This window comes from Haliotis rufescens, unplaced genomic scaffold, assembly GCF_023055435.1.
Source record: "Haliotis rufescens isolate VD_foot unplaced genomic scaffold, xgHalRufe1.0.p SCAF_11, whole genome shotgun sequence".
Lineage (NCBI taxonomy): Eukaryota > Metazoa > Mollusca > Gastropoda > Lepetellida > Haliotidae > Haliotis > Haliotis rufescens.
This window is the reverse complement of record NW_025963791.1, coordinates 35,551,559-35,573,241: the sequence shown is the minus strand read 5'-3', so window position 1 is coordinate 35,573,241 and position 21,683 is coordinate 35,551,559. Positions and strand designations below refer to the sequence as shown.

The window sequence follows — 21,683 nt, the reverse complement described above, 5'->3', positions numbered from 1 at the left end:
AAGGCGCCGCGATTCGCTGTCCTGAGTTGCGTCCCTTGGGCACGCCTGAAACCTATGATTGTGGGTTCGAATCCCGGTTCGCCCCGATTATGTTTCTAGGTTTGTCAGCACCATACCCGTGCTCGTGGGTTTCACCAAAGTGATAAACGTCCGAGACCTGCATCACTTCGGGGTTTCCTCCCACATTAAGCTGACACGCCGTGATATAACTGGAATAATGTTTATAGGTGGCATTAAACCCAACTCACTCGTTCAATATTTGTGTTTTAGCTCCGTGTATTAGCCGAGGATGGAGGAACCCCAGCATTGAGTGCCACAACCACTGTTCTCATCGCTGTGGACCGGAATCTGTATTCACCGGTGTTAGCATCCCGATCCTTCAATGCCAGTATACTCTCCAGCCATCCTGTCGGGTACCCATCCTTCCTGAAGCTGACGGCAGTTGACGGAGATATTGCTGTAAGACCCTTGTGAGATCTAAACTATTTCTAGGAATTCCCTTTCACACAATTGTTTTTTTTTTCTTCGGACAAAATATAATTTATAATTTAAATAACCACATTTAATGCGCATCTCTGTGTCAATCTATGACCTTTGTAACACTTTTCGAGGTCGTGTCTATCTCAAAGGCCGAAATCTGAAATATATTCCCTGGCACGCCCAATTACAAACTCGCACTCGAAGTTATTGCTATCATTTCATGTAAGGCTCACTTTCTCGAATTTAACAAATGTCAGATTTTGTCGAAGTTAATGTCGGTCATTTTGTCGGAGTTAACACAAGGCATATCACGCCCACTCTCGTGCAGTTAACACATCACATTGTGTCACACCCTTTGTCTCGAAGTTGCCATGGACACTCCGGAAATTATCGTGGATTCGAATCCAGTTCGCCCCGCTTATGTTTCTAGGTTTGTCATACCCGTGCTCGTGGATTTCACTAAAGTGGTAAACCTCTAAGACCTGAACCACATCGGGATTTCATTAAGCTGACACACTGTGATATAACTTGAATAATGTTCAAAGTGGCGTTAAACCCACCTCTCTCACTCACTCATACGAGATGAATCCATACATTGAGCAGTAGCAGGTAAACATGCACAGACACACAACATAATCATTTCGAATCACTCAAAAAATAATCATAACTATATTTAGACATTATATAAATTGATATTATATTTATTCCACATAATTATGTATCTAGTTATGTATAAGGAAGAGAATTCACCTGATGACCTGATGAGACGTTATGTTCCTCATACTAAAGAAGCTGACATCCATACATTCTCTTCCTTATGTGCATCACTTCTAAATGCCTTTCAGGGGCGGTCGGGTAGCCTGGTGGTTAAAGCGTTCGCGCGTCACGCCAAAGACCCGGGTTCGATTCCGGACATGGGTACAATGTGTGAAGCCTATTTCTGGTGTCCCCCCGCCGTGTTATTGCTGGAATATTGCTAAAAGCGGAGTAAAACCATACTCACTCACTCTAAATGCCTTTCAAAGATTTAGTTATGTATAGGTATATCTTAGTCCCTTGTCAAACTGATTACATTTTACAAACCCCACACCACTGACACTGAAGACTGTACAGTCAGTGAACATGTATTATTTACACAATATTTTCGTCTCCTCAGGAGCCATACAATGTTGTCCGATATTCGATCACGGGAGACGTGAAGTTTAAGGAATATTTCATCATCAACATGGACGATGGTCAGATCTCCGTGAAGAAAGACATACAGACGGATCCCAGTCAGACACGCCAGTACAATGGAGGGATCCAAGTCTGTGATGCCGCCTCCAACCCACGCTGTACCTTCGTCGCCGTCGTCGTCAACATTGTACGCAATGACAATGCCCCCTCCTTCATCAACATTGACGACTACACTGTCAGCATCAATTCAACGCAGATGGAGATTGGATATTCGGTTCTGAAGATAGCTGCTGTGGACAGGGATACGGTAAGTGGGACAGCACAAGGGAGTGATACGTAATGATACATAAAGATACATAACGATACATAAAGATACATAAAGATATACAAATAACACTGACGACTGGTGCTCAAGTAACATATAATTAAAGTTTCTGATGATGATTATTTATTCGGATGAAGAAAATAACAACTTTTGTTTATGATAGTTACATATAGCATATTTATGTTTTATGACGATCGTACTGTTAAAGATTAATTTTGACATAAATATCTGTTTTTGGTTTAATTAAATTTGTAAATACAATAATATATAAAATTAATATTTATCGGAATAAAAATGGCTAAAATATGAGGTTAAGAATGCTAAAAACAATAATTACACATTCATATTTCATTATCAAACCTACCAAAAAGAAGACAAAACAGTTAAACTAGACTATGGAATACTGTAAGGGACATTGTAGCGTTCCTAGACTCAACTAACGTTGGTCTAGCCAAATTTTGCCACGTTCGGATCCTTGTTTGAAGTTCCAATACATACCTATGTATGTACCAAATATATAATGGCATAAAGTATTTAATATTTAACTAAGAACAACAAAACAATACGTTTCACTGGCAGATTGTGCAGTTATCGGAGGTTGAGCAGCTCACGGCAAAGACATATTCACAAATTCAAAACGTCATCGCCTGAGAGTAACCAGCCTCGATTATCTGCTTAAACAGATTCCTCAGGGCGTAAAAGGCAAAATCGTGATGAAAAGTAAATGAATGGATCACTGAAAATAAGTCATTACACCAGGTGTTCGCAAAAGTTGCCTCTTGTTGACTGTGTGTTTACCTCCAGGACATTACTGACAACACCGTGAACTACAAACTCTTCAACATAGACGACACAGTGGACTATTTCCATATCGACTCGAGCACTGGTAACGTCACGATCAAGGCAGTGCCTCCTGTCACAACGGATAGGACGTTTGAGGTAAGACGTTTGTGAACACATTGACCTTATCTTGTCTCACCTGTTCCCGAACACATATTTACCTGGGAACCCCATCATATAAGAGGAGATACTGCTAAATATATCTGTTCAAGAAAACATATTTACCTGGGAACCCCCATCATATAAGATGAGGTTGTGCTTAATACATCTGTTCGCGAACACATATTTACCTGGGAAACCCGCCATATAAGAGGAGATAGTGCTTAATATATCTGTTCTTGAACACATATTTACCTGGGAACCCCATCATATAAGAGGAAATAGTGCTAAATATATCTGTTCCTGAACACATATTTACCTGGGAACCCCCATCATATAAGAGGAGATAGTGCTTAATATAACTGTTCGTGAACACATATTTACGTAGGAACCCCATCATATAAGAGGAGATAGTGCTAAATATATCTGTTCCTGAACACATATTTACCTGGGAACCCCGTCATATAAGAGGAGATACTGCTAAATATATCTGTTCCTGAACACATATTTACCTGGGAACCCCATCATAAAAGAGGCGATAGTACTTAATACATCTGTTCATGAACACATATTTACCTGGGAACCCCGGTCATATAAGAGGAGATACTGCTAAATATATCTGTTCCTGAACACATATTTACCTGGGAACCCCGTCATATAAGAGGAGATAGTGCTTAATATATCTGTTCCTGAACGCATATTTACCTGGGAACCCCATCATATAAGAGGAGATACTGCTAAATATATCTGTTCCTGAACACATATTTACCTGGGAACCCCATCATATAAGATGAGGTTGTGCTTAATACATCTGTTCCTGAACACATATTTACCTGGGAACCCCGTCATATAAGAGGAGTCATAATTCGAGTCAGGAACTCGTCCCAACCGAAAGGCCATATCATCGTTAAGTTCATCAGCGTTGTTTTCATATAATTCCTTTCTGGAGAATGTCGCATGTATACTATACACAGAATGGTAAGTGCTCCACTATCTTATGTTACAGCTCTGGGTTGAGGCTTGTGACACAGGCAAGTTCTGCAACAGAACAGTTGCAAGGGTAACGGTGCTGACCAACTTCTACGCCCCTGTGTTTTCTTCAACACAATATACGACCACCGTTTCTGAGACAGTTGGATATAATGTTCCCATAATAGCAGTGACAGCGACGGACGCCGATATAACGGTATGTATGCTTTAGATACTATATATATTTAAAGGCAGAAGGAAACTGTCATGGTAATTATGATAAATTTTCTAATCTTTACATCTGAAAACTCTTCCTTTTTCCCTTTTTTTGAAGGTTTAAACTGCACTGGAGACATAAAGTTGTAATAATATATGAACAAAATTACGTTAAACAAAGTCAAAATTTTAAAATACAATTTTGCCAGGCAATTATTATGTTTTTAACACAAGTTATGATATAGTGCATGCTGATTCCCTATTAGATATATACAACGGTTTGCAAAGAAAGCACATTTGAAGTGTGACTTTCCAAAATATATCTCCACATCGTCATACTTATTATTCGTTGTCAGTTACATCAAATGTATAGTATAACAGTTACTTTTAGTAAAACCAAGTAGAGCATTATTGTCTTGTATTACCTATTGCATTGCAAAATTAACTGGGGGTAGCATTAAGTAGTTTAAACATAAAGAAAATTTATATTTCCCGTGCATTCGATCAATGCATTATCCCTCATGGTTTCCTATTTGGGAATGAAATTGCACACGTTTCAGTATAGATCCTAACATCGTTGTCAAGCAAGTCCCAACGGTATAAGAATCTATACAGCAACTGCGTCGGCTTTAAAGAAGTTGTTGTCCATAACTTGTTTCAACTTTGTCATCCGTCAACTTCTAAATAATGCCTTGATATAAAGTCCAATAATGACCTAAGATGTCCTACCTGGAAGCAGATAAGAGTTGAATCTCTCGATGTCTAATGTGCATCTGTTATATACAAGTTAAATGCAAGTTAACAAATATACATTTGCCTATTCTTAAGACTGACTGGTCAATGGCACAATGTAATTCCATGGTGTTGCACTGTCTAGAGTGAGTGAGTGAGTTGGGTTTAACGCCGCTTTTAACAGTATTCCAGTCATATCGCGGCGTGTCAGCTTAATGTGGGAGGAAAGCCCGAAGTGATGCAGGTCTCAGACATTTACCAAATCATAGGTTTCTGGCGTGCCCAAGGGACGCAACTTTGCACAGCGAATCGCGGCGCCTTAGACGACTGGACCACCCGTGCCCCCCTGCACTGTCTAGAACAATGAAATGGTTTTATTAATTTTTCAAAATATGATCATGTTATCTGTGCAATTGGTTGACTTCAGGTTCTCTGTAAGGCTGATATTTCATGCATTTCGCTTCATTTCGAGTCCTAAAATATTCATGGATGATATATGAAACAACCGCCGAGCTACGATGAACCATTTACCCCGAGTTGCTCTGATGAGGATAATGTATGTAAATATTTACGTGGTATGTGTTTTTTTTATAATTTGTTCACTCCATTTGAACTTTTTCGGACAATTCTATTCCCCACAGGACCCCAACAACCGAGTCAGGTATAAACTGACCTTCCAGCTGGCGGAGTGTTTCTCTGTTGATGAACTGACAGGAGAGATATCAATTCAAAAATCTCTGTTGGATGCTTTCTGCAGTGAGGATTCCTACTTGGTAAGGATTATGGTTAATCTTTGACACAGATTTGGTGGTACGTTTGCTGGACCCAGCAATATATCTCTCTTTGTACGGATGTTTTTGGAGCTTTGGAATCCAGTACAAAAGACATGTCTTCTGGTTTTAGAGTCAAATCAAAAGTTGATAGCACTGATGCATGGTTTTGGCTGAATTCTTCCTTTGTTAACACACTGGCTGTATATGTGGCATTTTTTGATAATCACTAATACGAAGATTCTTATCAAACAATTGTAGTGATGCTGTTTATATGTAAACATGTCTTGTGTTTGTTTACTTTCTAAACACAGTGTCGAACAGTATTTGTGATAGTGAGTGAGTTTGGTTTTACGCCGCTATTCGCAATATTTCGCCAATATCACAGGAGGGCATACCAGAAATGGGCTTCATACGTTGTGTCCATGTATTGTGTCCGATAGGCCACGGCGTGTCGGAATATTGTAAGATAAAAGCTCGGGGTAGCAGGGCGTAGATATTTCCTAAGTTGGTGAAACCCACAAACACGGTGTGGCTTTGAACGATCAAGGATCATAATCTTGCTAAAATTGGTATTCGGTCAGCGTATCCTTGCATTGCTAAGGAAGGCTACTCGCGCCGACGTTGACTACTGGGCTACATAAGTCATAGGGAACAGCTTCCTCTGGCAACAACTTCCAAACTCACCAGGGATAACGTCACACAGACGCAACGTCACATAAATATCACGTGACATACTTCACAAAGGGAGACCATCCATGTACATAACAGCATTATTCCTCAGAGTGACAACGATCAACGTTTGATTTTGAACAAGTGAAATCCGAGCTTTAGATCCGAATCGAACTTGGAATCTTGTGACATTGAGTGAGTGAGTGAGTGAGTGAGTGAGGGAGTATGGTTTTACGCCGCTTTTAGCAATATTCCAGCAATATAACGGCGGGGGACACCAGAAATGGGCTTTACACATTGTACCCATGTCGGGAATCGAACCCGGGTCTTCGGCGTGACGAGCGAACGCTTTAACCACTAGGCTACCCGACCGCCCCTGTGACAATGAGACTAAATAGAGTAATATTGTAGTGGCATTACGGTTGCAAGTAGCTGACTCATTTGTCTTTGTATGAATATTGCCAGTTATTGTGTTTTGTCTTCCATGTTTCTCTTACTGTTATGTTGGTCAGAGGCGCTACCGGGTTCCAATATCTATGTCACATATATTCATTATATACAAAGTGTGAATTGTCCTTGTGTAATGGACCGCCTCCGTGGTCTAGTGGTAAAGCGTCCGCCCGGAGGGCGGAAGGTCCGGGGTTCGATCCCCGGCCGCGTCATACAAAAGATGGTACTTGTTGCTACCTGGCCTGTCTGGCACTCGGCATTAAGGCGCTTAAACAAGGACTGGTCGGCTCGGAGTCATACTGTGTCTGAGTGAGATATTCATATTTAACTGCAGCATGGTATCTCAGTGAGCTATCTCTCTTGTGTACAAGCAGCCACACAAAACCAACACATGCACGTCACTATATAAGTGCAATAATCTTGGACGCGAAAAAACCCCATTTCACCTTACCTCACATCCTTGTGTATTGTTTCCCCAGGCTCAGATAACGGCTGTTGATGGTGGAGCGGTTCAGCGGTCCAGTACCGTCGATGTGTTCCTCACCGTCAGACGGAACAAACATGCTCCGGTGTTCACCGCGAACCCTTTCCTTGCTACTATCCAGGGAGGAGCTCCGGCTGGCACACGAGTGCTCAGCGTCTTAGCCACCGATAATGACGTTGTTGTAAGTGCATTATGACGTTTTTGTAAGTGCATTATGGCGTTTTTGTAAGTGCATTATGACGTTGTTGTAAGTGCATTATGACGTTTTTGTAAGTGCATTATGACGTTGTTGTAAGTGCATTATGACGTTGTTGTAAGAGCATTATGACGTTGTTGTAAGTGCATTATGACGTTTTTGTAAGAGCATTATGCCGTTGTTGTAAGAGCATTATGACGTTTTTGTAAGTGCATTATGACGTTGTTGTAAGTGCATTATGACGTTGTTGTAAGAGCATTATGACGTTGTTGTAAGTGCATTATGACGTTGTTGTAAGTGCATTATGACGTTGTTGTAAGTGCATTATGACGTTTTTGTAAGAGCATTATGACGTTGTTGTAAGTGCATTATGACGTTTTTGTAAGAGCATTATGACGTTGTTGTAAGTGCATTATGACGTTTTTGTAAGTGCATTATGACGTTGTTGTAAGTGCATTATGTCGTTTTTGTAAGAGCATTATGACGTTGTTGTAAGTGCATTATGACGTTTTTGTAAGAGCATTATGACGTTGTTTAAGAGCATTATGAGGAAGTATTAAGAGCATCTTGACATAGTTGTTAGAGCATAATGGCCTAGTTGTAAGAACATTATGGCCTAGTTGTAAAAACATAATGACGTAGTCATAAAGTAAGAGCATAACGAGGTAGTTGTAAGAGTATAACGACGTAGCTGTTGGCGCATCTCGACGTACATATAGTTGTAAGAGCATTGTGACGTGGATGTCAAAGAGTTGTGACGTAGATGTCAAAGAGTGGTGACGTAAATGTCAAAGAGTGGTAACGTAAATGTCAAAGAGTGGTGACGTAAAGGTCAAAGAGTGGTGACGTAGATGTAAAAGAGTGGTGACGTGGATGTCAAAGAGTGGCTACGTAAATGTGAAAGAACGATAATGTTTATGACAGAGAATGTTGACTTTGAAGTCAAAGAGTGGTTCAGACGTAAGATGAATGATTACGTAGATGTGAAAGTGATGACGTAGAGCAGGGATTCATGACGTAGAATTCAGAGCGTGAAGTGATGGATGTAAGGGGGGTAGATGTGAGAATGGTAGAAATGGATATACAGATTAAGTTTGATGTCTGTACACAATTTGTGTCTTGCCAAAGTGTCAATGTTTTTGTGATAAAATGAATATCACACTACAATTCTATTTGATTCTTTGTAATATCTCATGACGAATATCTCGGAAACAATAATGCTACTTGTATTTTTCATTGTACTTTAGGCTCCGTTTAACGTGCTGACATTCTCTACGTTTGGGCAAGACGATACCCATTTCGACATCAACCCCAATACTGGTGTTCTGACGGTCAAGCCATCTCTACAGACTGATCGGCGTGAACAGTACACGGTAATAATCCTATATAAACCAGTCATCATGGAGTCTTGGTCGATACACATTAAGTCAGGAAATATTTCTACACACGCACAAATATATTTTCCTTTGTTGGTGTACTGCTCTGAAGTCAAAATGAAGTACTATTTGCATAGGTGCATTGCTTCTTGAGCTTCTCAATTCATCTTGCAGAGTTGCATCCCTTAACAATGTAAGGATCCGCTGATTGTAGATTCAAAATTCATGGACCAGTGTTAACATTGTTGATCTGTTGTTTGTTATGGCGTGTTTTTTCTTTACGGCGTCACACCAGGTTCTCTCAGACACTACTTACCGTCTTCCCGAGGCAAGGGAGTTAACTGACTATAAAAGTCCAGTTTCCACCCTTGCCGAACTAGGCTTGTATTATGGAGTTACATTTTGGCTGGACTAACGAGTCTATGCATAGTCCAATCAAAATCGCGCACCGAAATCGAAATCCGGTTCGTAAAGTGTCACGCAGATTTCGGTCGACTGCAGGATTTGCAAAGCATGTGCACCGCTAACTCGTTGTCAACAGATATTTTCTCAATCTTTTCATGCTTTTAATCAAGGTGCTCACGTGATTTCATGCACTTCGAGATGTAAGACTCGTTTTATCACAATATAGATCTTGATTATCAATCAGATCGTCTTGACTGGGCGCCACCGTTTTGTTTGAAGCAAATGCAAGTGATACGAGAGGTTGAATCTGATTGGTCAATAGGAGAGACATAGAAAGGACATAACTGGTAATAGCCACTGGTGGCGCTACGATCGAGCCCAGGAATTCCAGCCTAGTTCGGCAAGGGTGGAAACTGGACTTTCAAAGTCAGTTAACTCTCTTGCCTCGGGAAGATGCCTACTTACTAAAAAGTGTCATTTCTTGTTAAATCAGTGTCACGTTTAATTCTTTTTTTTTCAGTTCTTCGTGATGGTGAAGGATGGAGGTAGTCCGCCCCTCTCTGCAACAACGGAAGTTGGGGTTTCAATACAAAGAAACCTCAACCCGCCCATTTTCTCTCCTCTTGTCTACTCTGTGGCCATTCTGTCCACACAGACACTGAACACACCCATCGCCATCGTCTTAGCTACAGATGCTGACGTGTCGGTAAGTTGTCACGACCCAGATGTATCAGATTTCCATGAAACATTAACGTATCACTAAACTCATGGAAATTCATCATCATCGTCATCATCGTCATCATCATCATCATCATCATCATCCTGATTTGTAATGATGCTGATAAAATAGCGACCTCAACCATTATGTCTCTTATGACTTAAGCATTACAATGTTGGCGTTCTTTAAGAGCATCATACGACTCTTGCTCAAAAGTTGCCTTTGCATGTGTTTGTGACAGGATAAGCTCACCTTCTGATAGTGATTTCTGAATATATGCACATGGTGTAGTCGGTTTGTACAATCGACTCTGCTTTTAGCAGAGATGTATTTATGCCAACACATGTTTTTGTTGTGATAATTCTGTAATTCTATTGTGTGATATTTAAGGCTCCAAACAATTTTGTGACCTTCAACGTCGCTGGCTCCGGGGGATTTGGCAACTTCTTCGCCATCGATCGGACTGGGCGAGTGCTTGTGACGAGGGACCTCAGAGAAGATGCTGATAAACAAACGGTATACAATGGAGTTGTCAATGCGTGCGATGGCGGCGCAAGTCCACTATGCTCACCAAGTGCAGCAATTATCACCATCAGCGTAACCCGCAACAACTTCGCTCCCTCCTTCGTTGACGACGACATAACTCAAAATGTGACGTCAAGAGCACCACTCAACACTATCGTAATGCAAGTTGTTGCAACAGATCGGGATCCGCCTGTGAGTATAACTGTTGGACCAACTGCAGGTCGTGCACGTGTGTATATCACATGCTTATCTATCAATAATGCTTACTGTATATACCTATGGTCGTGGTTTCGAAACCCGGTTCGCCTTATAATTTTTCAGCACCATGTCCGACCTCGCCAAAGTGGTAAATGTCTCAGACCTGCATCACTTCAGGCGTTGCTCCCACATGAAGCTGACACGCCGTGATATAATTGGCATATTGTTCAAAGCTTAAACCCAACTCACTCACTCACTCACTCACTCACTCACTCACTCACTCACTCACTCACTCACTCACATACAAACATACATACATACATACATATACGTCATATAGCTGGAATATTGCTGAGTGCGGCGTTAAACATCAAACAAACAAAACACTTAGATCGGTGTAAAAGTAAAGTTAACATAAATATGTGTCACTAGCTCAGTTAGGTTTTTCCCCTATTTTTCTCAGCATACATTGCTTTGAGGGAACTGGTTTAGGAAGGAAAATGAATGTTAACACTGTTAAAAGAGTAGGGTGTTTAGTACATTTATACTTTTATATATCTACATACATGCACTACACCTGATGAAGGTTGTGGTCTTATGCGCGGTGCTTCGCTGTCCAGAGTTGCGTCCCTTAGCCCAACTGGAAAACGTCAGGGATCATGATTATTTGGGGGGATATCTTTATGAAAATGTGTGCTCAGTGCTCACAACAACAAAAATATCATCAAAATATTCATGATCCCTAATTGTTTTTCTTCAGTATATGTCGAAGTCTCTTATTATATTTTGCATTTGTAAGCAAAGTGACAGTCACATTGAAATCAAATTCGATAATCTACATGTTTTTAGCTGTTTCATGGCAATAATTATTCGTTAACCCTTTCCATCACGCCCTCTACTGCTTGTATGGTATGATGCCATTCCGTGTTTCCGACCAGCTGTGAAATCTCAGTGGAAGCGTTTCCCAAACTTTCCAGCAGATATCGGTGGTATCTTAGACGTGTTTCTACATCAACGTCATACCTGGACATGTCCTATAGATACGACCGCCTCCATGGTCTAGTGGATAGAGCGTCTGCCTTGGGAGCGGAATATCGGGAGTTCGATCCCCGGACGCGTCACGACTAGATGTTAAACGATAGTACTTGTGTGTTCGGAGTCTACGGAAGCGTAGTAGGGCCACGGTGAAAATTTTGTAGGATTTATTATCTCCTACGTAAGACTTATTATCTCCTACGTAGGACTTACTATCTCCTACGTAGGACTTACTATCTCCTACGTAGGACTTAGTATGGCCTACGTAGGACTTAGTATGGCCTAGAATTACTATCTTCTACGTAGGACTTATTATCTCCTACGTAGGACTTATTATCTCCTACGTAGGACTTATTATCTCCTACGTTGGAATTACTATCTCCTACGTAGGACTTAGTATCTCCTACGTAGGACTTTCTATCTCCTACGTAGGACTTACTATCTCCTACGTAGGACTTAGTATCTCCTACGTAGGACTTACTATCTACGTAGGACTTAGTATGGACTAGAATTACTATCTCCTACGTAGGACTTACTATCTCCTACGTAGGACTTAGTATCTACTACGTAGGACTTTCTATCTCCTACGTAGGACTTAGTATGGCCTAGAATAATAACGTTGGAGATAGGAAGTCCTACATAGGAGATACTTAGACAAATAAATTTCACCGTGGCCCTACTACGCTTCCGTAGGAGTCATTATACTGTGTCTGAGCGGTGTTTTCATGTTAAACTGACTCACGGTATATCAGTGAGCTTGCGCTATTGGTCCGGACTATGTATAAGCAGCCACACACACAAGTAAATGCAGGGCGCAATATAAGTGCAATAATCTTGAACGCGACGACGTTAAACCCCATTTCACCTCACCAAAAGATGGCTGTGTGAAAATATAGAAAGGCGCTCATGACTTTCTTCCAGTAAATATATCACTGATTATAATTCTCTTCACCAGAGCACCCCCTTTGGACAAGTCAGATACAAGCTGCTCAACAAAGATGATACACAAGACTTCTTCACAGTCGACAGCAATAGTGGGGACGTGAGGATCAGTCGTCCGCTGTTTAATTCACAGAAACCGTCTTTCGAGGTACGTTCGCAATAGAGAGTTCGATATGTTCGGGTTTGTAGCGCTCCTGTACGAAAGCCTAATGGTGCCTCTTGGGTAGCATAATCTACTGTATTTTTAAAATAGTGAGATCGATTATTTTCTCTTTATTTCTAGTTTGTCTGGCTATAATCGAAATAACCAAAAAATAATCGAAGTAACGTGAACAAAATTTAGAGAGAGAGAGAGAGAGAGAGAGAGAGAGAAAGAGAGAGAGAGAGAGAGAGAGAGAGAGAGAGAGAGAGAGAGAGAGAGAGAGAGAGAAAATGAAGTATTTGCATTAACGAGAAAAAAAACTCGAAATTTCGGTATATATCTTTTTAAATGTTCTAAATAAGGTGAAAAAACTTTTACTTCATACTTCAGATCAGATTAATCACGAAAAGGGTCAACAAAGTTCATATCTATAGTTTCTAACGAAGTATGTTTAATAAATATGATTCTATCTGCACAGGAAAGCCAGAAAGTGTCATTAAAACCCCATCCTGATCCAAACAATTGCTTGTAATTACGTTACCCAATTTCTATGCCATTCCAAGAATTATCGTTTTCCTTGCTGGTTATCTGTTCCGGAGTAGCATCTATGACAAATGCATCAACTGAGTGTCTTGGTTTCAGAAGTCGAATTATAGAAACATGATCCATTTAATCTGAAAGTCTAAAAGTCAGAGTCCGAAAAATATTTCCTTAAAACAGCCCTGGCCATGTGAAGCTATATCTTATTCCCGGCAGCAGTGATTACACAAGGGTCGTATCGTGAGCGACGATCTTTTACTGGACTTGCACAAGTCTCTAAGGCAATAAATATTAGTTTAAATATTAATTCTAGATGATGTAAACAATAACAAGTTGTCCCTATAAGAGACTGGAGTCTTTAGTAATGTCCACATATCTAGACTTGCCTATTAGGAGGAGAGAATTACTACACATCCATGGACATAATTTTCAGGAAGCCTTGGAGCAAGGCTAAGCTTATCCTCGCTACATGTTAGCGCTATCGCTCATCACAAGCGGTACCGCTGCCCGTCAGAGTTAACCAGTTTAACCTTTTGCGGTGCCGTTTGGGGATCATGTAGACCAACATCTAGTCTCTGTAGTGAAAATATTTCACAGAAAGTACAGTTGTTAAAGTAACTTGATAAAATATGATAAAAAGGAACCCACAGACACTTCATGACCTCGAACTCCAGTTTGGTCCTAAGTGATCCTTGGTCCCACATTGAGCATATACACCATTATGTGGCTGAAATACTCCTCACAACAGCATCGCTCTCTCAGCCAACTCTCTTAGTGACATTACACCTTCAGGTTCCAGAACAAATAAGACTGGTTCTTCCTGTTTATTTCAGCTGTTGGTGGAAGCATGTGATCTGGACCGACTGTGCAACACAACATTGGCGACGGTCCATGTCATGAGAAATCTTTTCGCTCCCGAAATGATAACGCAGGACTCCTTCGACACCATACCTGAAACATGGGCCATTGGCAGGACCCTGCTGACGGCGACTGCTATCGACAGAGACGTCGCCGTAAGATGACCGTATTCTTAAACAGCTCTTACATTGTAGAGGGTTTTCAGTTTCCCTCACATGCCTTAAAGACAAAGAAAGAAGGCATCGGTTTAGAGTTTGTAGTGTATACTACTCACAAGAAATGAAAGAACACTCGATCACTATAGTTCATCTGTCAATCTGTGTGGCTTATACTACTCAAAAGAAATTAAAGACTTCCGATTCATTCATATAACAAGATTTTTTTATCTGTCAAGCCATGATATAATAACTACATGGCATGACAGATTAGCGATAGTAACATGAATTTCTTTTGAGGAGTATAAGCTACACACATATTGTGTTCTTGAACTTCTTTTGAGTAGTATATGTCACACATATATGAGCCGGCTACACTGGTCATTCCTTGGAGGACCGCCTCCGTGGTCTAGTGGTAGAGCGTCCGCCCGGAGAGCGAAAGGTCCGCGGTTCGATCCCGACCGCGTCATACCCTGTTGTTACCCTGTCTGGCGCTCGGTATTAAGGGGCTAAAACAAGTACTGATCAGTATACTGTGTCTGAGTGGGGTATTTATGTTAAACTGCGGCATGGTATCTTCGTGAGCTAGCACTATAAATCGGCATCAGTCCGGACTAGTACAAGCAGCCACACAAACACACACACGTACATGCACGTCGCTCTTTAAGTGCAATAACCTTGGACGCGACGTAAACCCCATTTCACCTTACCTGACCATCTTACCTTGGAGGTCCTATATCAATGAATATCAATGTCGTTCAATGGTGGTCGGTGCCAGATTCATGTCAGTTTAGAGGTGATATTTACCTTGTAGTAATACTTATGTTCGCTATTGCTCGTAACCTTATCTCATCATCTCACTTAAGAGGTGTCCAGTGAAGATTCCGGGGTAGAATTGTCCTTCAGCAGCCCATGCTTGTCGTAAAAGGCGGCTCACCGGATCGGGTGGTCAGGATCGCTGATTTGGTTGATGCATGTCATTGTATCCCAAATGCGTTGATCGATGCTCATGATGTCAATCACTGAATTGTCTCGCCAAGGTTCGATTAGTTACATACCGCTGTCATATAGCTGGAATATTTGTGTGCAGCGTAAAACAACAAACAAACAAACACTTTTAGAGGCCTAATGTTCGTGTGTGAGTGAGTGAGTGTGTATCCATGCTCTTGGTTCTGTGAGTGAGTTTGGTTTAACACCGCTTTTAACAGTATTCCAGTTATATCGCGGCGTGTCAGCTTAATGTTGGAGGAAAGCCCGAAGTGTTGCGTCTCCGACGTTTACCACTTCGGTGAAACCCACGAGCACGGGTATGGTGCTGACAAACCTAGTTACATGATCGGGGCGATCCGGGATTCGAACCCACAATCATAGGTTTCTGGCGTTCCGAAGGGACGCAACTCTGCACAGCGAATCGCGGCACCCTAGACGACTGGGCCACCTGTGCCCCCTCTCTTGGTATCACTTCGAGCATCATATAGAAACAAACTCACTCACTCAATTTTGTTTCAAAGTGCAAAAATTCTCAACAGCTGTGTTTATGAAAACATAACAACAAATATATTGTGTACAAGTTTTCCTGTTTCATTTCCATGTACTTGTTTATATTGATGTTTGTCTGTTGTATTTCTGCTTAATTTAATTTTTGAAATAATGTTTACTTTTTGTGTACGTGTGTTATATTTCTATAAGGATGTTGTTGTTGGTGTTTAGAGTGTAAATTCAATCAATTTATCAATATTACGCGAAATATTATCGATATCCACTATTTTTTTCCCTACATTATCACGCCGTATATCTTCCGTTTTATTTTTCGTGTTGAGATGCTTTTTTTAAAAATGGTATTACAATCCAAATCACAATGTTTTTTAACTATTGTTGACAGGCTCCCAACAACGTTGTGATGTACTCGATTTCTGGCAGTGAGGACGCGATGAACTGTTTCACTATCAACCCCCATAGAGGACACGTGACCCTTCAACGTTCCCTCATGGAAGATCCATGCAATCTGACAAACTATGTGGTACTTAGCAGTCTCACTGTGTCAAGCAACTATCTTGCTAATATATATGCTGGTGTACTTTCGATAAAAAAACAAACCAGAGATAAATATGGAGCTCGTGTTTAAGACCATCTTAACGCCTTCACGAACACCTTGTTTCATTACCATTTGATAGTGATTCATAAACACATGCTCATGATATAGTCGGACTTGTTCAATGGAACGAAATATATCAGTGTCTATCGTAGTAAGGTATACTTTCATTTTTAGCTTCCTGTGTGAGAAAAATGCCTCTGAATATGATCTGCACATCTAAAATCAACATATATTATACACCTTTTTCATAATTGACATGTTTGAACTTGTTTCATTTCTACTAAACACGTCAGATTATGGGAATGTTGCGGCTAGCACTATAAATCGGCATCAGTCAGGACTAGGACAAGCAGCCACATACACACACACACACACACACACACACACGTGCAATAATCTTGGACGCGACGGTAAACCCCATTTCACCTCACCTCACCTCACCTCACCTCACCTCACCTCACCTCACCTCACCTCAGATCCATCTCACCTCACCTCACCTCTTCGCCCAGGTTCAAGTCCGGGCGATGGACGGAGGGAATCCTTCTCGTTCAGCAACAACAGAAGTGACAGCTTACATCAGCATCATCCGGAACCGGTATACCCCCCAGTTCATCAACAACACGGACTCCATCTCAGTCATGGGAAACGTCAGCACGGGGGTGATCGTATACACGGTAACGGCAACAGACAACGATGCAGTGAGTACAGGACACAGTAGCAATTGGATGTTTGTGTGTTTTCCTTTCTGATACCTGGTATCTGGTGTCCATCGTGTCACTTGCCATTGTTATACTTTTTCATTGTATTGTGGCGCTATTTAAAAATTGTTATTTTTTGTATTTGTAGCTTGTCTTTGGAGATGTTAGCTTCGAGCTGACTGGGGACACGGAGACCCTAAACTTCTTCAGGATGGATCCTGACACGGGAGACATTGTCACTATCGCTAACCTGACCGATACCAGAAAGTCTGTCCTGTCTGTAAGTACTACTACTACTACTTCTACTACTACTACTACTACTACTTCTACTACTACTACTACTACTACTACTACTACTACTACTACTACTACTACTACTACTTCTACTACTACTACCGCTACTACCACTACTTCTGCTGCTGCACCTGAAGATCCGGGGTAGAATAGGTCTTCAGCAACCCATGCTTGCCGTTAAAGGCGACTATGCTTGTCGTAAGAGGCGACTAACGGGATCGGGTGGTCAGGCTCGCTGACTTGGTTGATGCATGTCATCGTATCCCAGTTAGGTAGATCGATGCTCAACATGTCAATCACTGGATTATCTGGTCCAGACCGAATTATTTACAGGCCGCCGTCTTATAGCTGGGATATTGCTGAGAGCGGCGTTAAACAACCAACAAACAAACCACTGCTGCTGCTACCACGACTATTACTGCTACCATTACTACTACTACTACTGCCGCTAAAACGACAATTATTTAGGATACACCTGTCTGTGTTGTTCATACGACTTTTGCAACAACAATACCTTTTTAGTATCACGATACCTCACATTAATTAGTTATTGTTATTCATGTTTGGCCAGGCAAGAGTTGTTGCCCGTGATGAAGGAACACCTCCACGTGAAAACATCACCGTTGTTAACATCAACATCACCAACAACCACTACGACCCAGTGTTCACAATGTCTTCATACGTCATTACTATACCAGAGTCAACGTCCCGCGGCACCGTGCTTACCACCGTCAGCGCTGTCGACCTGGACACGGTAGGTTAACCTAACGTCTTCCTTGACATACCTGCAGGTGAGGTGAGGTGGGATGGGGTGAGAAGGGGTGGGCTGAGGTGAGGTGAGGTGAGGTGAGGTGAGGTGGATGGGGTGAGGTGGGGTGAGGTGAGGTGGGGTGAGAATAGGTGGGCTGAGGTGAGGTGAGGTGAGGTGAGGTGGGATTTTATTGCACTTATACTCGCGTCTGTGTCTGTGTCTCTGTGTGTGGCTGTTTATACTTGTCCGGGCTTAAGCTTGTTTTATAGTGCAAACCGACTGATGTACTATGCCACAGTTTGCCAGTCAATCCTTGTTTTATCCTCTTAATGGCGAGTACCAGGTACCTAGATCACGGAGGCGGTACTAAAACAAAAATAGACCAGTACTTGTTTCCCCTTGTTTTTATCGCGGTGGCCCAGTGGTTGAAGGTTTAGCACGTCGACATACAGAGACGTTCCAGCCGTGCCAGGATCCGATGATCGTTTGTTCGAATCCCGGATTTGTCCTATAGTTCTTGGTGTGTCCGTACCCGCGCTGGTGGAGTTAAGTAATGACTCAAAACTAGAATCGCGTCGGGCTTTCCTCTCATTGTATCCAGACACGCCGTGATGTTACTGGAATTCAAAGAAGTCTTTCGTTTCGTTTCGTTCCCTTTCGTTTTCTTTGTTTAACATTAATGTCCGGGCGCCAGGCTGGGTAAAAACAAGTGCAAGATTTTAACGTTTTATGGTCTGATGGTCCCTCGGAAAGAACCACCAACCTTGCTTTCTCCCGGTCGACGCCTTATCCACTAGACCACGGAGGTTGTCATTCCTCCATGGACTGAACTTACATTAAATCAGTATTGGCCATGTCCATTGTCATATATCTCCAGAGACAGAGACATAGAGTCAACCGGCTATTGATTATGTCTCAACACTAGAATGGCATAATGGAAATTGAGAATCTTGTGAAGTCCATTTTATCGTACAGTTGCAATTATATTAAACATATTCATGTACTTTGGTGATATAAGCTTTTCAAATATGAAAATACAGAAAAGTATTTCCACCGCGGTGTTAATATTCCCATGGCGGTGAAAAGTATTTCCAAAGTGTTAATTTGCAAAAGGTTACAATAACAGTAAGTGGAATATCAACATATTGAAAAACAGAATCCATATTCCTTATGGGCCACCGTGGTATCTCTATCTGTTGAACCGCGATGTCTTCCAAAATGAGATCTTCCTTTTATTACATCTCATGTATTATTTTTGACGACAGGTATGGGACAACGGTGATGTGGAATACTTGCTCAAAGACTCCGAAAGCTCCAACAATGACTTCTGTGCCATAGACAGAGAGACAGGCGAGGTTTACCTCTTGAAGGATCTTTCCGACACAACAACGTTCACTGTGAGTATATTGTTAGTTTGTTGTTTTACGCCATAACTCATTAGACACCACAGGTCTAAATACTGACGGTTTCATTTAATTACTTCATAAGTTTGTTTGTTTGTTTGTTGTTTAACGCCGCACTCAGCAATATTCCAGCTATAAATCGGCGGTCTGTAAATAATCGAGTCTGGACCAGACAATCCAGTGATTGATATCATGAGCATCGATCCACAAAATTCGGAAATCAGTTGGGATACGATGACATGCAGCAACCAAGAGAGACAAGCATGGGTTGCTGAAGACCTGTTCTTACCTGTTCTAACCCCGATGTTCCCGGGTTAATTCATAAGTAGGTAAATGAGAACAAGTAGATTGCACAAAGTCAAAGTGAAATTAATTATTTTACTATTTGGTTTATATATGATATCCAAATATAAATTCGGTTTATGAAGGACGTAACAAAAACCTACCTACATATCCGATTTAAAGAATGCATCAGTGTACAACTACCAACTAATACCATGTTTCTATTTCTAGTGTCAGATAGAAGCACGTGACAAGGCACCTAAGCCTCGATCTGATACTGCTCTGGTTAACGTCCTTGTTCTGCCCACGCAACAGTTGACCTTCGCAAGGTCAGATATCAGCGTAACGATCACCGACAAACAAGATGTCGGCAGGACTGTCACACAGGTTCAGGTTGAACAAGCGGTAAGACGCCCTGGCAAAATACTTATCAAGTCTTTTTCGTCCATATTTCCATCTGTTTATCAATACCGACTATCAGATGCGCTGATATACAACGATCACACCGGTCATCCGGTGATTTAAGGCGATAAAATTTGCTTTGTAGAGTTGTGTCCCTTAGTCATGTAAGGATCTTTCGTGTTTTTTACCAACATGATAAACGTGTACTTGCTTCCATTTCCTGACTCAGAAACCTATGATAGTGGGTTCGAATCCCGGTTCGCCCCGATTATGTTTCTAGGTTTGTCAGCACCATACCCGTGCTCGTGGGTTTCACCGAAGTGGTAAACGTCTGAGACCTGCATCACTTCGGGCTTTCCTCCGATTAAGCTGACACGCAGTGATATGACTGGAATACTGTTAAAAGCGGCGTTAAACCCACTTCACACACACACACACACACACACACACACACACACACACACACACACACACACACACACACACACACACAGAGAGGGAGAGGGAGAGAGAGAGACACACACACACATTACATTATATTCTCATATAACTGAAAGGGTTTTCTCTTAATAGTCGGTAAAAAATTTATTCATCTTGCCATGTGTTCAATATTTCTCAGTTGGTCATATTTTGATTTTATTATACGGGTTATGTATAGTTTGTAACTTTTTGCCATGTGTTTTTTTTCTAAGGTAACAGTCGGATATTCCTTAATTGGCACCGACCGTGCACCGATATTCTTTGACGTCAACATCACAACAGGGGCGATATATGTATCAACACAATTAACGTCCGACCCCGATAAATTAACGTCCTACCAGGTAACTATTTTTTTAATTTCAAACGAACTTTGTATCCTTATTGTCATTTACGTCATCGCACACCGAGATTTTAAGATAAACTAGAAATAACAAGAAAATTATCGAAGTAACGAGAAAAAAACTTAAAGCAACGAGAAAATAATTGAAATAACGAGTAAATAATTGTAGCAACGAGAAGAAAAAATGAAATTTCGAGGTTTTTTAATAAAGTTGAAATAACGAGAAAATAATCGAATTTGCGAGAACAAAAGTAACGAGAAAATGATTGAAAATACGAAAAAAGCAAGTAAGGAGAACAAACTCGAAATTTCGAGAAAAATAAACAAATAATTGAAATAATGAGAAAATTCGATTTAAACACATAGATACTTGTATGCCACAAAAGTGGCACTATTATTTTTTCGTACAAAGCGGCGTTTTTATATATTTCTTAAGTTTCTGCTAGGGTAGACTAAATTCATTTTTGAGCGTGCATTAAATGGTAAGATGATCCAATGTGAAATAAGATGTCTCTCGGAAAGTCCATCAGCGACCAGGCGATGGGATAGCTTAGAAGATAAGCGTTCGCTCGTCACGAAGATTCCTCACATGCGTAAAAGGTGTGAAGCCCATTCCTGGTGTCCTCCGCCGTGAT

The 21,683-nt window shown here is 41.2% G+C and overlaps 1 protein-coding gene across 1 annotated transcript in view; it reads left to right on the top strand.

The window, feature by feature from the left end:
- LOC124152265 (protocadherin Fat 4-like) overlaps nucleotides 1-21,683 on the top strand; it is a 107,266-nt gene that overhangs the window by 15,624 nt on the left and 69,959 nt on the right. Inside the window, exons 13-30 of the mRNA XM_048392689.1 lie at nucleotides 271-459; nucleotides 1,637-1,963; nucleotides 2,786-2,920; nucleotides 3,927-4,106; nucleotides 5,479-5,610; nucleotides 7,209-7,394; nucleotides 8,657-8,782; nucleotides 9,711-9,896; nucleotides 10,299-10,625; nucleotides 12,622-12,756; nucleotides 14,124-14,303; nucleotides 16,186-16,323; nucleotides 16,908-17,096; nucleotides 17,245-17,376; nucleotides 17,962-18,144; nucleotides 19,407-19,538; nucleotides 20,058-20,231; nucleotides 20,921-21,049. Of these exons, the coding sequence (XP_048248646.1) occupies nucleotides 271-459; nucleotides 1,637-1,963; nucleotides 2,786-2,920; nucleotides 3,927-4,106; nucleotides 5,479-5,610; nucleotides 7,209-7,394; nucleotides 8,657-8,782; nucleotides 9,711-9,896; nucleotides 10,299-10,625; nucleotides 12,622-12,756; nucleotides 14,124-14,303; nucleotides 16,186-16,323; nucleotides 16,908-17,096; nucleotides 17,245-17,376; nucleotides 17,962-18,144; nucleotides 19,407-19,538; nucleotides 20,058-20,231; nucleotides 20,921-21,049 (3,180 nt within the window). The remainder of the gene's footprint in view (nucleotides 1-270; nucleotides 460-1,636; nucleotides 1,964-2,785; nucleotides 2,921-3,926; nucleotides 4,107-5,478; nucleotides 5,611-7,208; nucleotides 7,395-8,656; nucleotides 8,783-9,710; nucleotides 9,897-10,298; nucleotides 10,626-12,621; nucleotides 12,757-14,123; nucleotides 14,304-16,185; nucleotides 16,324-16,907; nucleotides 17,097-17,244; nucleotides 17,377-17,961; nucleotides 18,145-19,406; nucleotides 19,539-20,057; nucleotides 20,232-20,920; nucleotides 21,050-21,683) is intronic.